The sequence below is a fragment of the Molothrus ater genome, chromosome 21 (assembly GCF_012460135.2).
Source record: "Molothrus ater isolate BHLD 08-10-18 breed brown headed cowbird chromosome 21, BPBGC_Mater_1.1, whole genome shotgun sequence".
NCBI lineage: Eukaryota > Metazoa > Chordata > Aves > Passeriformes > Icteridae > Molothrus > Molothrus ater.
The window spans coordinates 3,765,048-3,781,436 of NC_050498.2; the positions used below are offsets into that span (position 1 = coordinate 3,765,048).

Below are 16,389 nucleotides of genomic sequence, written 5' to 3' on the forward strand. Positions count from 1 at the left end.
CCTTCCTTTGTTCCTCCAGCTGGGAGGTGCCAAAAAGCCTCAAAACATCTATGCAGAACATGGGGGTGGAAAATCAAGAGGGAAGTCCTGTTGCTGCTCTGCAGTTTAATCACAAGTCTTTGATACCAACTGTAAGAGCCTGAATTAGAGATGCAGTGAAAATGCAATTTATTGGATCCAAAGTGTTCCAGCAGTCCAGGGTGGTGGGTGACAGAGCTGTGCCCACAGCTGTCAGCTCCAGCTGCAGGCAGACCCTGAGACCCTGAGTTTAGGTTACAATGCATTATAGACTTTTCTTTTGGTTACATTGCATTATAGACTTTTCTTTTGGTTACATTGCATTATAGACTTTTCTTTGCTGAGCATCTTAACACAGTAGAACCAATCTGTACCTTAACTATTATCTATAGCCTATCATAACTCCTGTAATTACCATATTCATGTTACTGTTCTCCAATCACTATAAGTTGGTACATTACAGTTTAAGCTAGAAGTTGTTTTTCAGTTTTCTTGCAGGGGAAAATTCTGAGACCTTTTATGTACTTGCAGCATTTGCTGCCTTGTTTACCTGTGCTCTCTTTCTGCTTGGTAAAAACATCTTCTTGTTTGGGGTGGGTTTATCCTTTGCTCTAAGCCATAAAACCCCTTCTAACTGACACAGCCTTTGCCTCCTTGGTTATCCAGTGAGACTGGCTCAGCAATTCTTTTCTTCTATATCAAAACTTGCTTTCATTTCTATTCCTTCTTCAGATTCTACATTCAAAAATCTTTCTGCTAAGCATCTGTGAGACTTTCTTGTCAAACTTTCATCCTTCCCAACAACCAACCTAGCTGTGAAATTCACATCTCCTCCGTTGCTGTGCAGCACAGAGCTCAGAGCAAGAGGAATGACTTTGCTGAATAAATTCAGCTTGAGGCACTTTCAGAGCAGAACAGGACAGTGTGTGCTCAGCTGGTGGCAGCACCTGGATGGAGCCCAGCTGCAGACAGCTCCTGCTTTCTGCAGAACCAGCAGTGCAGCTGCAGTGGCACCATCCCAGCCCCAAACCCCCGCCTGTGTCTCCATCTGAGTGCAGGAGACAACAGGGGAACAAAGGGAAGCTTCATTACTGTCTTGGGAAGAGTGTGGTGTGTGCTTTGGAACAGGCTGCAGGCCATGGAGACAGGAGATGCCAAGGTGGGCTGGAGCCCAAGGAAGGCATCTGGATTCCATGTTCTATCCCTCCTGAACAGTCTGGGTGGGTAAATTAACTGATTTATTAATTACACAGTGTAATGGTAAGAACATCTCTGAAATCACTGTTTCATTTCCTCCTCTCTTGTTGCTGAGTCAATATTTCAATTCCTCCGCAATTGGCTTCTCTAAGTTTCTGATGTTGCCACTTGGGCACAAATCCTGCTACATAAAAGAGTATTTCTGGCACAAATATCTGATTTCCATGATTACCAGTTTGATACAAGCCAGGTTCTCCCTGGCTGATCATTTCAGTACAGTTCCTAACACAGTATTCCCTGTAACCCCACAGTGGTTTGAGATCCACCCACTCTCGAGTCAGAGTGAATATGAAAGATTTCTTTAATTTTCTAAAAAAATGGACTGTGAATGAAAATGAAGCTGAGAAAGCAAAAAGAAGGGATTTTATAAAGTAAACAATTTGCTGGGCCTGGGGGAGAGCAGAAGAGTTGACACTGTGCTAAGTAGCATGAGGAACAGTTTATAATAAGAGGAAGCAAATCTGTTTTTTTAATGATATTGTCCCTCTCCCAGGATGACCATGCTGCATTAAATACATGATGCTGCCTTGAAAAAGGCTACAGTAAATAAAGATACTCCATAAGGATGCTGCTTGCTGTGCCAGGACATGGACTTGGTACATCAGAGCAATATCTGCCCCATTTGCCCTGAGAGGGTTGGAAGTCTCTTTTCCTCAAATCATTAACTGCATTTCTCTCTGGTCTGGTGTGCCCAGGGATTTTCTAAGTTGAGACTGGCCTTTCTCTGATCCCAGAGAGAGATGCCTCCTACCATGGGGCGTGTGAAGGAACTCCCATGACCCAGGTAGGTGAATGTGCAGGGATGGGGGTGCCCATTCCCATGCAGAAACAGGTCTGGGGCACAGGACCTTTAGCAGAATCCCTGTCCCCACCTCCCCTGGCTGCATGGACCCATTCCCTGTCTGTATATCCCACAAAAGCAAAGTGAATCCTTGTGAAGAGAATCTGGACACATTCTGAAAGGTGCTCAGCACCATGAAAACTGCCCATCTTGGGAGCATGCAGGATCCTTGGCAGCTCAGAGGAAGAAAACATTTATTTAAGGAGGTTTTCAGTGCACAGAGGAGTGACAGAGCAGATGAGACAGAGCTTGAAATACTCGAGTGCAACAATGACCTGCTTTGGATTTCTGGGCTTTCTCTATTGAGATACTTTCACCTACATGAAACATTTATCAAAAATACAGAGAACCTGAACATCTAACAAGGTCATGAACATGACAGATGCACAGAACTCTGAAAAAACACCAAAACCAGGCTGTGAACCCTGGGTACAGAGCATTTTAGAGATGGGAAGTCATTTGGTATTTTATTAACAGACTTAAATTTTATCTGTTCCTGACTCATCAGAAGTGGGAAGCTTGTTAGCTCGCTGCAATGAGGAGATCAATCCCATGAGGACTGGTCTCCAGGTGGTTAATTCTCCTCTTCTTTTGCAGCTGACAGCTATGTCAAAAATTTGGCCTCCAGTGCACTATGAAAAAGGCTTTTAATTACTCAGGACCAGAGAAATCTTCAACTTGCAGTTACTGCTTGAAGAAACAGGTAATAAGGAGGAGGGGCTGGAGGTTCTCACCCTCACATCATTTCCCTGGCAAGCACAGTGGATGTTCAGACTAGCAAGGCCAAGTCCCATTTTACCACCACAGTGTGGGTCACACCCAAGCATGAATGTGGGGAAAGATCTCTGCAGGAGGAGTGGTGCCATCAGGGTCTCACCACACCTGTCAGGCAGCTGGCACTTGGGAAAGAAAGAACAATAAAAACCATAAATGTGTGCCACAATTCATCTACCAACTCTATCAGGTGATGGGAGATGCTGCTTATACAGACCCATGTACACTATATTAGAACATGGCTGCAAAAGGCAACAAGACAGAGACCTCTGTTCCATCCTCAGCCCCACAAGAGCACTGGGATATCTCCTGATGGTCCATGAACCAGAGAGGGATGGCAGGATATTTGCTGGGAAATGTCCCAACAAATACAGGAATGATGCATCTGACTCCATGTTCTCAGAAAGCTAATTTATTACTTTATGATACTATATTATATTAAAGAATACTAAACTATACTAAAGAATACAGAAGGATACTGACAGAATGCTAAAAAGATAATAATGAAAACTCCTGACTCTCTCCAGAGTCCTGACACAGCTTGGCCCTGATTGGCCAAAGAGTGAAAACAACTCCCAGCAGAATGCAATGGAACAATCACCTGTGGGTGAACAATCTCCAAACACATTCCACAGGAGCACAACACAGGAGAAGCAAATGAGATCAGAATTGTTTTCCTTTTCTCTGAGGCTTCTCAGCTTCCCAGGAGAAGAACCCTGGGAGAAAGGATTTTTTCAGAGAATGTGAATGTTACAGCAGGGGAGTATTTTGCACATTTTTGTGTCAGGACAATACTGCCTTTTTGACCTTGAGCTCATCTCTTAGCCTGCTTTGGCAGGAGGGACAGGGCTGTGTAACCCCCAGCAGGCACCTAATGGGCCATGTTTGAGGAATGGCTGCATGGGTCACCCAGGGACAGAACACCAGACTGCAGCATCACATCCCAACCCCACCCTTCATTGCTATACCCTGGTTTTAAGTCAGACAGAAGTGGATTTGACTCCCAGTGGGCTGAGGTCTGTTTTAGTCTAGCAAACTAAGCTGGAAAAAATGTCCTTCCAGAGTAAGCATGTCCTACTCTGAAGCAGCCATAGCATTTTAAGCCATAAAATATAAATTTTAAACCATAATACATTAATTCTGCTTCCTCAGGCAGGCAAGTCTTTACACATAGAGCTACTTTCCATACAGATATCCTTGGTGAGGTAAACTCCTTCAAACCAAATCAACAAAAAGGCTGTTTCAAACTGGGCCAAGACTCTGTGAAATCTGCACCTCCAGGTATAACTTTCATTAAAAAGTATCTTAATTGCTGCATTTACTACAGTTTTTCTTGCCTTGCCCCTAATGAAATTCTGATCTGCTTGCCCTGATACTCTGCACCAGGGATAATTATCACTGCTCTGCTAACTACTTGCTAAAGGAAGGTCATTAGTATTCTTGCTGCTTAAATAGCTCATTAGGTTTATCAACCTGCTCAGAGGGAAGCTGGGGAAGGAGAAAAGTGAAAGGTGCCAAGGCTGGAGGTGGTGTCCCCCCAGTAAAACTGGAACAGACCAGGAGGGCAGGAAGGATGGGAGCCACCATCAGAGGAGTCCAGGGAGCAGTGTTGGTCCATCCAAGGTGCTCCTGGAGGAGAGCAACCTCTGGCACTTCAGAACAGCCTCTCACACGCTGATGTGGCCAGGTGACAAGGAGATACAGACTGGTTTTCATCCTCAGACCTTCTGAACAGCTGCACAGAGGAGATGAGAGGGAGCTGAAGCAAACAGCAGCAGGGCAGTGAGGGCAGTGTGTGCCCACAGAGCACCTGCCTGGCACACAGGGACAGCACCTCCTGCAGCAGGTCCTGCTGGCATCACAGGCAAGGGTGGAAGAGAAAAGTGCTCAGCAAATTACAGACTTGGAAGAGAAAAAAGGAAGAGAAAAAGAAAGGAAGGAAGGAAAGAAAGAAAGAAGGAAAGAAGGAAAGAAAGAAAAAGTCACAAGCCACAGCCTGAAATAAAACTCTCCTTCTGCCTGCATTCAGATTTCCAGAAGCAGAAGAGCAGTCAGGGAGTGGAGGGGGACACAAGGAGAAGGATGATGTAAACCCTGAGCAGGGAAGACAGGTCCATGCCTGTGCACAGATGGACACAGGAGCATGGACTTACAACTGTTTTATTTTAAAGGGCAACCAAGATCAAACCAGAGCTAGTGATACAAAGAGCTGGAGTTGTGATGCAGCCTGACAAGAGTTAACTATTTCATGTGCTGCTGCCAGCTCCCTCCACTTGCTCTTCTGAGTCTGAAATGCTGTCTGGGCAGCAGTTGAAGACCTTTATCTGATACTCAACAGTAATGGTGAGACTTGGGGCATTTCTCTTAACACTTCTGTGCTCCAGCAATCGTAGGAGTGGTCAGAGACAGAAAAGTACTACACACATTTGGGTGCAATGCACTGAGCAGGTGAGATTTCTCACCTACTGCCTCAAGAATAAAGTGTGGAGTGACTCTGGAGGTGTTAAAAAGGACTTATTTAAACCACAGGTTGATTATCACTTGATAAAAACTGCAGCTCTCTAGGAATAAAAGCTGTCTCATCTACTGAACTTCTGCAGCAATATCTATTCTTATTTGGAAATAAGCAGGCAGTGCTGATTTACAGTAAATGATCTCAGAGCTTGCCATGTAGTAAAGCTTTATGCAAATTGCAGCTGCCACCCTAAAGCTGCATTTGCATAACTCCTTTGTAAGTCAATCTTAAGCCTTTTTACCACAATAAAAGTTATCAATATTTAAAGAGACATGAAAAATAGCCACACATATGTGCTCCCTGCCACTCAGCTTTTAAGCACTAATGTGTATTTGCTGCTTTGGGTGGTTTAAGGAGCTGCAGTGCAAGATTTGGAATGGAGTGAAGTGACAGAAAGTCTGAGTGTGACCCTGAGCTCCAGGACACACCACAGAGCACAGCAGCAACTGCACACCTGAGGCTGTGGCTGATCAGCACCTTCTGTGTTTTATACAGGGATTTTAAGATCAATACCACCTTTATTGGTATCCAGCAGAGATAACTGCCTGCCACAGCTCGGTCCTACAAGGACAAGGGTCCCCAGTTCTTTATTAAGAGCATTGCTGGAGGGAATCTCACTATAAACTCATCCAAACCATGTAGGATTCCAGCCATGTTTGATCAAAGCACTGATCATTTAGTGAGGGAACTCCAGGGGAATCCTGAAGCAGTTGGAAGACACAGCAGATCCCAGGTGAACCCAAGTGATGAGGAGGTTGAGTTTCACCCATTCTGAGCCTGCCTGTTACTGCAGCTCACAGAATCATTAATGTTGGAAAAGATCTCTGAGATGGTAAAGTCCAACCTGTGACTGAATACCACCTTGTAAACCAGACCAGAGCACTGAGTGCCACATCCAATCCTTCCTTGGACACCTCCAGGGCCTTCTGCTGCTCTCCTTCAAAACCTTCCCCTGCTCCTGGTCTGCCTTGTGAAGAGTCTGGAGTCACAGCAGTGGGAGCTGATGCCATCAGGGTGGGGATTCCCAGAAGGACTGTGGCAATCAGGTTCCCAAATTTCCCTTAAATCCAGCAGGAGCACGTTCCTCAGCCCTCACACACTGCCTTGAAAATCCTGGTCAGAATCTGAGCCCCTTCTGCAGCCTGCCCAGCTGGGGTTCAATGCTGCATGGGGTTTCTCCATCCTGCACTGCAGCTGGACAATTCTTGTGGTTTCTAACACCCAGGGTCAGTGCCTGCCTTAGCTCTGGTGCAGAAGTTGGCTGTCCTTTCACTTTAAATAGTATTTGCTTTCTGTGTTATGTGGAGCTGTGGCTGACCTTTCAGTCCTGGTAGCAGGGGGAGGATGAATCAGCCCAGCCAGAAAAGAGGCTGCACAAAGGGATGCTGGCTCCATCATGGCATGAGGGCTTCACTCCTCTGTCTGCACAGAGCCTTGGACCTGCCTCACCTCCTCCCAAATCACAACTGCCCAACAATTACAGCATTGGAAAAGGAAAATAATTCAAAAATAATAACAAAGTATTCAGAAATTATTAAAAATAATAACGAATATTTTCCCAGTCTAAAGAAAGCCTAAAGCAGCTATTAAACTGGGGCTCTACATATTTCAGCCAGAAATCCTTAAGTAACTCACAACTTGCTTGATCTCTGAATACCAGGAGGGCAAGGCACATTATTTCTACAACCAAAGACCTTTTATTTTTAATCTATGACATCAAAGAGCCCCAGGCAACTTTCAAGAATAATTGCAATCATTCAGGGCCCTAGGAATTCCTCCTGGACATCCCTCTTCTGTAAGGGAAAGGATGAACATGCAGCAGTCACCTGAGGCAGCCTGGGCTGCCCCAGCCCTGCCTGGCTCCTTCTCCTCTCCCACACTCCCCACATCCTGCCCTGCATGAAGCAGCCTCTCCTGCAATTCCTTTGTTCTTGCCACCTTCAAATAACTTCTAAAATAAGATTGTTTCTCCCCAGGTGCCCAGAACATTGAAGTAAATATAGAGTTAAGCTAAATTGTGCATTTTATTCTCTTGAGAGATTTCTCATTTCTTTGGTCTTCTCAGTCTTATCTGTATCTGCCTTTTCCTGTGTGCTTCAGAGGGCTACAGAGCAGCCACAGCACTGCCACTCAAAAGTAAACATTGATGTATATTTAAACAGATATACTCACAAAATTAAGAATATATAAATAAATATGTGTAGCTACACACACTGGTGTCTACAGGATGAATAGATGAGCAATGATGGTTGTAAAAAATAAAAAAAGCCCCACAGCACCCAGCAGCTCTGTGTGAGCTGGAGGAGCACATCAAAGTCCTGTCTCTCAGGAGATGGGACCAGTGAAGATCCCAGTTACATCCCTGGGAAGCAGCACTTTCAACACACCAGGAACAGGGGCGCTTATGGATTTCTGGGGAAGCTGCTATATTTTATAAATGATGATCTGTGATCTCTGAAACTCCACGCAGCAAACTCCACTGAAGGAAAAAGACATTTCCCCAGTATATCCAGATTTCTTTTCCTCATTACACTTCCCAGGCTATTTATTTTCAGCTGTTCTCTCTCTGAGTGCCAGGTTTTGGAGCTGGGTCTCTTGTTCTGTTCTGCAGGAGGATAAGAGTGGCAAAGGAAGGGAGATGCTCAGTCAGACCAAGGCCACTGAAGCAGTCACAGAAAGGAACCCAGTGAACAGCCCAGGAAGGAGCACTAACAAAACCCCTGGCTGGGCACTGCCCAGGCTCCCCAGGGCATGGCCATGGCCCCAAGGCTGCCAGAGCTCCAGGAGAGTTTGGACACTGCCCTCAGGCACAGGGTGGGATTGTTGGCGTGTCTGTGCAGGGCCAGGGGCTGGACTGCATGATCCTTGTCAGTCCCTTCCAGCCCAGAATATTCTGTGGTTCTGTGATTTACTGTCACACAAAGCAGGTACAGCTGTGTGCTGCTGCCCATAAACAGGTATTTGGTCTCTGAGGTCAGTTAACAGCTAAACACACACATGACTCTCTTCCAACCTAATTTCTCTGGGCCCCATGTCCACACCACAGCAAGAACACTCTCTCTTTCCAGAGCTGGAAACACCTCAGGCTAAAAAGATGTGGAAGCTCATTTCCCACACCCAAGTAGTCCCCCCTGGCTTGAACTGCAGGTCACAACAACCCAACCAGGTAAAGAAAGTGGCACTGCTCTGCAGCACTTCCCATTCTGCTGACAAACACAGGCCTTCCTTCCCAGCAGGACCTAACCTGGCATTTCAGATGAGCAGTTTGGAAACCAGAGCAAACCCTGCCAGAGCCTGCTGTGAGCACTTACAAATCCAATGAGATAAGGACTGCCAGCATCTCCCAGGAGGTGTGAAGTGAAACTCTGCAAGGCCACTGCGGTTGCACGGCGAGTTGGAATGACCACGTACTGCAGAGAAGGGGAAAGAAACAAAAACAGGTAAAGAAGCTGAAATAAGAACCTGCCCATCTGCCTTGTACTGCTCAGGGCAGCACAAAACAAACCAGCTACCCAGACAGAGCACTGGCCAGTCCATGGCTGGCTCAGGCAGCTGGGAGCCACAGATACCCCTCCTGCTCTGTTGGCAGGGGCTGAGGGGAGGAAGCTCTGCCCTCTCTGCTCCACTCTCAGCTTGCATTATCAGCTTTGCCCACAAGACACTTTGCTGTTGCTCCTCAGACTGCATTTTGCTTTGCTGATGGGAAGAATAAAATTTAAAGTTGCTCAACTGTTGGGGAAGATGAAACAGGAAAGCCTTATAAATATAATTGCCTGAGAAAAGATTTTGAGAATATGGAAACTCTCAGTGAGATTGAAATGAAAGCAAGCTTTGAGATCCCTCAGTTACTGAACAACTGGAAAACAATGGTGTGGCCAGCTGAAGGTGATCCCCTTTTGATGGAACAACACCCTCTGCTTGCAGACAGGCCCAAGGGTCAGAGCAGACCCTGCCAGCTGGGCAGAAGGGGCCCAAAGAGGAGTTTTTAGGGTTTAAAATGTAACACAGGATGGTAATGTAATGATTCTTATAGGCTGTATGTAAATGCTATAGGATTTGTATCTTGTACTAGATTGGTTAGTGAGAATGAGAATATTCAACACAGAAGAAGATTTATTGTATTGTAACTGGAACCTCGCTCTCTCATCCTCTGTACCAGCTCTTTGCCTTCTCTCTCTTTACTTCCTCTGGTCCTGCTCTGAGCTGTGGCTGCAGCTCCCAGCAGGGCCCTGCACCCAGGTCCTTTGCAATAAACCACAAGTTCCAAGCCCTGGTTTCAGAGATCTCTGTCTCTGTCCATCCCCACCGTCCTGCCCCCGATGCTCCTACACTCAACACCATCAGCCTTCCCCTCAAGGACTGAGCTGTAACCTGGGAAATCTGCCTTGTTCCACAACAAAAGTTATTTTGTTTCCTCAACTACCAGCAATCCACATCAGTATGCAAGGTCATGGTCACACATCCTCCCTTCCCACTCCATCTCTAGCCACTTCACATTTTTCTCAAAAATTTGTGATTCCATTTGTGAAAGTGACAAAGTCACCTTAGGAAAATTTTCCACGGCCAAGATCCTGTATTTTGGCCTCCACTCCTCTAATAGGACATGACACCCTTAGCCAGGTCATGCAGAATCAGTCAGATTACACAGGAGCAGTGGAAAACACAAATTACTTCCCCATGAAGGGACTAGAGCTCAGAGATAACAGAGCCCTAACCACGGAAGGGGATGAAAAATTAAAAAATAAAAAACCCAGCAACTCCCTGTCCTGTGGAATGACCTTAATTTTATAATAGACTTTTTAGAGGCAGAAGAAAGTAATTGTCTCTGGCATAAATTGTTAAAGACACTGGCTAAGGACATCTGCATCAAGTCCACATATCCCAGTTTATGAATTGATCCTGTCTTGATTTAAAGGCTGGAAGTAATGAAGAATTCAATAGGTCTCTGAATCCAAGTGAGCATTGTTTCTGCCTGTAAGCACTGATCTCACTGTGCTTTTTGCTGTGCCTCTGACAGGAATGACTCTTGTTTAGCCCTTTGGAGACCACGATCCCTTTTATTTATCCCCTTTCTCTCTGATGGGCTGCCTCCACCTTTCTTTAGAATCCCTGCCTTGCCAGGATCCTGCAATCCTTCCCCAAAGTAATTTATACATGAAATGTGACATTTCAGGAATGGCCAGAGATACACAGAGATCCTTTACCTGGACTGGCTGGCAGGGAGGACTCACTCAGGGCACAGGACTAAAGCACATTGCAGTGCTTGAACTATTCCTCACAGGGCAGGGGAGCTGCCCTGTCTGCAGGGGAAAGAATCACCAGAGAACCAGAAACAAAATAAAGAGCATTGAGAAAATCCACACTACAAGAGAACTGATGCCTATTTAAAATTATCATCTCATTCCAAGCACAGACAATTCTGAATTATGACTTAAATTAGATTAAATGCTTTTCCTTAGGGTTTACCATGTGTGATCAGATGAGCTGCCAGTTCTTTCATCCCTGCTTTGACAAAGCTGCAAAGGCACACTGCTAATGCACTTTCATGCCATGTATTAAGCAGGCACCCTGTTCAACTTCTTTTGTGCAACATTAGAGCAAGATATGTTCAGATCCAGAGCACCCACCCAGCTGTGGATGTCAGGCCCTGCCCTCCTTTTGCATCCAGGATCTCAGAACACGACTTGAAGGGAGAAATCCCAAGAGGAAAATTAGCTCTAAACTTCATTAGAGACACAGAAATGTGCTAAAGGTCAGGATGTGAACAGTAGGACAGCCTCACAATTCATTCCCACTCCCCCAAGAGGCAGATAATGGATGCAACCTGGATAGACCAGACAGAAGAAAAAAAATAAAATTAAGAGTGAGTTATTTTTGTTCTTCCCACCTGGCCCAGTTCACACAGGGGCAGTGGAGAAACATTCTGCAGGAGCTCTTTGGGAAAGGGCATCTGAGTAGATAAAGTGAAATTCTACCTAATTCAAGAGTTGTGCATAAATGTGAAACACAAAATTTAAAACCTAAAATATTTTTCTTTCTGTAAAGTTTATGTTAATCTGGAGAAAATAATCTGCCTGGTTCTGTATTCTATCAATTTTTTGTAGCAAAAAGACAAAATTACTGGCACATTTATTAAACATTTACCACTCTCAGGGAGTGGCAGTGAATTGATGCTAATAAGAGGAAGAAATCTTAATGATAGCTGTATCATATGTGTGCATGCATATATAAATATTTATACACATGAATACACATTTATATATCTGTATATATGAATATACTCTAATATATTCTAATATGAATATATTAGACATAATTTTGCATGTGTAGCTATATTATGCAAACACAGTTTTGCAAATAGGAGTTCAGTTTCCAGCTTAACTGAAGAAGTTATTGATAGCTGAAACACCATGAAGTGCAAAAACTTGGTATATTTGTTCTGGAATTCAAGAGACAAAGCCCCCCTCAAAGCAAAACCCCAACATGCAGCAAGCAAATGAATATGATCTCCTTGAAAAACATCTTGGAAAGAAAGAAAAAAAAAAGCCTTAACCAGCACCTCCAAAAAACAACAAAAAAATACTCCACCCTATCCCTACTTTAAAAAAAACCATTTTGTTCAGATGGACAGGAAGCAGCTGGTAGCAAACATCTACTCTTCTTGGAAGACAGAAGTAAATTATAACTCTAAATGGGCATTTCAATACTAAAATAGACCTAAATTCAAACCATGCACAGCCTGGTTTGGACATCCCACAGAAACTGGAGGTGGGAGAGCCACAGCAGCCAAGGAGGAAGCCTGTGGGATTGCCCTGGCTCATCCCTGATTCCAGGTTCAGAGGCAGCACAGAGGATGGGCAGGGTGGCTGACCAAGCAGCCCTGCTCTTTAAATAGAGGTTCAGAAGGCCAGGGATGGCTGCTGACATCTCCTTCCTGTGATGAAACCAGCAGGACATGGTCTGAGAAAAGATAATGGGGAAAGCAAAGGAGAGATCACTCCTCTCCCAGGAAAAGGCCACAAGCCAAAGAGGGAAGTTCTGATGTTTATGTCTAGGCTTGAATAGAAACTCTACTCTCTCAAGCACTCTGCTGCCCTTTCTGGGTCAGGACAATTCAAACTGGCCTCTTGCAGCACCAAAGACAAAGAAAACCTGCACTAGCACTGTTCAGCCACTGCCAGAACCTGGAAAGAGCCCAGCTGTCCCTGCTGCTCAGAAAAGGGCAAGGCTGCGATCCAGAGAGACCCTCCACAAAAGCCAGGCAGACACTGTCTGAAAACAATGCTCCTAAATGAAGAGAAAGGAGGCTGCTGTGGTTTGCAGTTCCCAGAGCAGAACACCTCCACCTGCAGCCCTTGGATGGTTTGGGGTGGGCTGTGCTCCCTCATTCCCAGGCATTCCTCCCCTGCCCTCAAATCTAACCTGCAGCACTTGGAGTATTGTGTGGAGACACTCTGAGAAACAACAAGAAGAACCTCTGGAAATGCAATTTATCTTTGGCTATAAAAATAGGGCAGCATTTTGTACTAAATAAATAACTGGGTTTTATTTTTAGGGAAGGTAATCAGAATAAAAGCAACATTCCTACATGCCTATGGCACAGCTGAGCACCAGTCTGTGCCTGTTTCAAGCCTAAAGGAAGACTCTGACTTTATAACAAAACATCAAAGCAGCTTCTCCATGGCAGGTCATGACCATTTAGAAAGAACTCGTGTTTTAAAAGAAAACAGAAATATGCAGAGCAATTTTTTTGCATGAATGTCAGGACTATGAATAAACTGGAGGATGGCTTTTCTCAGCAAAGTCCTAAAGAGACTGTGATTGAAATAGAGGCACTTTAAATTGCTTCATGGCTCTTACACAAAAATCCCAAGCCCCTGTCCATCACCTCTGCTTTTGAGATGTGGTATGGATGAAACCCCCACTATTAGCTCCAGATTCCCACAAAGCCCCACACACTGCACATGTCTCAGAGTGTTCCACACTTGCCTGCTGCACTGAAGCTCATTGATTGTTGCTGTTATGAGGCAGTTTTAATGCTACTTTGGGGTTCTGGTAATTTTAAGGCCAATTTGCAAAGATGGCTGATGAAATCTGTTTCATAATTAGCAAGCTCCATACAAAACATCCCCCCTTTCCCCAAGCACCATCTGAGCATGTGCCTGGGAGGAGATATGGAGAGTTGTGCTCAGGAGAATCAGACCTGTTTTGTACAGATTTGCATTCAGAACAAATATCAGCCTTTCAGGATCTCAGGCAGTGCAGAGCTCTGCAGCACTGACAGCTTATCAGAGCCAGCACTTGGCACCTTGGACTGCAGAAAAAACAGGAGCAGGGGATGCAATGCAAGCACAGAGCTAGGAAGAGCCAACAATTAAATTGGAAGATAATAAGCAAACATCCTTGTTTTGCCACGGAAATTAAACTTGCAAAGCCTCTGGAGGTCCTTAACAACTCGCCCGATAGGATTCTAAAGCAATCATGGGATCTGTAAAACTTGGGGAAGCTGTGAGAGATCATCTGGGAGGCAGTTTCCAAAATCCTCATTCCTGGCATAATGAAATCAGTGTTCAGGCAGTATTGAGAGCTTTTATCCATGAAAACAGGGTAATATTTATGTATAGGATGAAAGTGTTGTTAAGCTTAGGCTAATAATGCTTTTAAACTCCTTCCCAGCCTCAGGCAAGAGCAGACACACTTCTGATTACACCAAATAAATAGTAATCAGGAAAATTAATTTGCCAAACATATAAAGTGCATCTGCTAAAGCATTTCCACATCTTTGCCTGGCAAGGACTTCCCACCAAGCTGTCTGTCAAACGTGGCTGTAGCCTTGGCTCTCACCTATGTCCCCTCTCATCCCCTGTGTGCTCTGTCTGCTCTCCAGCCTGTCTGCTTCTAGCTCTGACCTCATCTAAGTGGTGTTTACATTTATTTCTTTAAAACTTTCACACATCCACTCATGCTGTTAATGCATCAAGCTGGGCATGATATACAACACTTAGTCCATTTTCCAAAACAGACCAGAGAACAGTGAGCTGAAAAGCTGGCAGCAATTACCAAAATCCATTTTTCAACATGGCTTTAGTTTCTTTGCTGTGTTTTGGAAAATTGAGCTATTATTTCCAATCATTTCTTATGGAACTCTTTTGCACTAAAGCAACATAAATAACTGCAAATGCATCCCTACAAAATGCAACTGACTATAGGATGCTGGTAAGACAGATGGCAAATCCTATAAAAGCTGTTAAAAAGCTACAGGACATTGAAGTCACATTGAAATCAACACAAAAACCTCTGTAATTAAATGGGCCAATGATGGTAGCCCTAATACCCTTGACAGAACAGAGCAGTTGGTTGAAAATATCTTTTGGGGTTACCTTGAGACAACACAGGTCAAATTTCAGGTCTGTCTCTGGCCCAGATTTTCTGGAAGACCTTGAACATGTCTGACAGAATCCTCCCTCCTGGCAGCTGGGACCACCCCAGCTGAGCCCTTACCTGTGCCAGCCAGTGTTAAGAAGGGTATAAACCAGCTGCTATTTAAACCTCTCCACTAATTCTGAGTGGAGAGAGCTGGGATTGCTCCTGGGAACACCACAGCCAGGGGCAGGATGCAACAGGAAGCTCTGACAGGAGGCAGGAATGAGCAGCTACACACATTGTACTGTCATTTCTTCCTCAGCACAGCTGTCTCCAGGCTGCACATCTGTGCAAGTGTTGAGATCCCAATTATGAATGGCCACAGCAGCCTTGAACTCAGCACAAGCTGCAAAATCCCATGGAAGCCCCAGGGAAGCCCCACAGAGCTGGCAGGAGGAACCTTGGGCATTAAAAGCCACCCAAGGCTACCAGAGTAGCCTGACAACCTTTGTTTCTCTGAGCTTTACCCACACTGAGAGGAGTGGATTTAACCACCCCACCCCACCTCTCAAAGAGCTCCCTGCACAAAGGAGTGAAAGATGGAAAGTTCATCAGGCAATGCAGTGATGGCAACGGCAGAGCTACTTCAAAATATAAACACAACCTTGAACTTCAACATAAACACAGCTTAGGCACAGAGGCTTGAAGTTCTTTGCTGAATCAATACATCAACACCATTATCTTTACATCTCAGAATACTGAACCCAATTGTTTCCTTGCTGATGTTAGCATAACCAGCAAATACAAGTCAAGGGAGTTTTCTATTGATGCCAGACTGATTATATTTTTAGTTCTGTCAACAAGCTGACAAAAGACCTCAGGAAAGTCCTGTAATGGTCCTGTGCCTTAGTGCCTTTCTTTTCATACAATTAGCAACACCTCCTTCACAACAGGGCTTCAACACAAGTTATGTTTGATGGGCTCTGATGGAAACCTCTACAAAACATGCAGAGCTCTTGAACAAATGTCCAGACTGTTTCATGTGAAAATGGGGCTGCTGAGGTCAGCTTGCTGATTTGAAAGACTTAAAAAGCTCTGTGGTGGAGAAAGAATAGAAAATGAAGGACATGAGTTGAAAAGTCCCTGACAGTTTCCTCTTGGACAAGGTGAACATGGTCCAAAAATTCTTTATACTTTCTTTTCCTCTCTGCTCTCCCAGAGGTGGGTTTCTATTGTGTATGTGTTGAATGGTAGGTAGATGGGCTGCCTTTGTGGTCACAGGAGGGAGGGAAGGATTTCCTATTGCAGAACAAAGCTGAGTTATTGCTAACAAAGCCCACATCCATGCTGACTGTTAGGAAATGCTCCCTGAATTCTCTGCATGTGGGGTCTTGCACAAACACTTAAAATTTTGGGAAATTATTTGAATTCAGAAATGTTGTCCTTTCTGGACATCTCTCCCTGATGCTCAGAATAAAGGATCTTTTTTCTCTCTTTCTTTCTCCCTATGTCACTTTTCAGTAAGTAAAAATACTAAGAATGAAAACCAGAATAGGCTAAAGTAGGGACTAGGATCTAGAAGAAATTGTGAACTTCAGGTTGCTCTTGCAAGTTGCCAAAC

At 44.7% G+C, this 16,389-nt stretch overlaps 1 protein-coding gene across 5 annotated transcripts in view; it reads right to left on the reverse strand.

The window, feature by feature from the left end:
- LOC118694206 (sphingosine-1-phosphate transporter SPNS2-like) overlaps positions 1-16,389 on the reverse strand; it is a 136,670-nt gene that overhangs the window by 23,494 nt on the left and 96,787 nt on the right. For 4 of the 5 annotated variants that reach the window (XR_004981381.1, XR_004981380.1, XM_036395198.1 and 1 more), the window contains one exon: positions 8,717-8,815. The exons of the other annotated variant lie outside the window; for it this stretch is intronic. Coding sequence is in view for 2 of the 4 variants with exons in the window: in XM_036395198.1 (XP_036251091.1) it covers positions 8,717-8,815 (99 nt within the window). In the remaining 2 variants the exon portion in view is untranslated. The remainder of the gene's footprint in view (positions 1-8,716; positions 8,816-16,389) is intronic. 5 annotated transcript variants of the gene reach the window in all.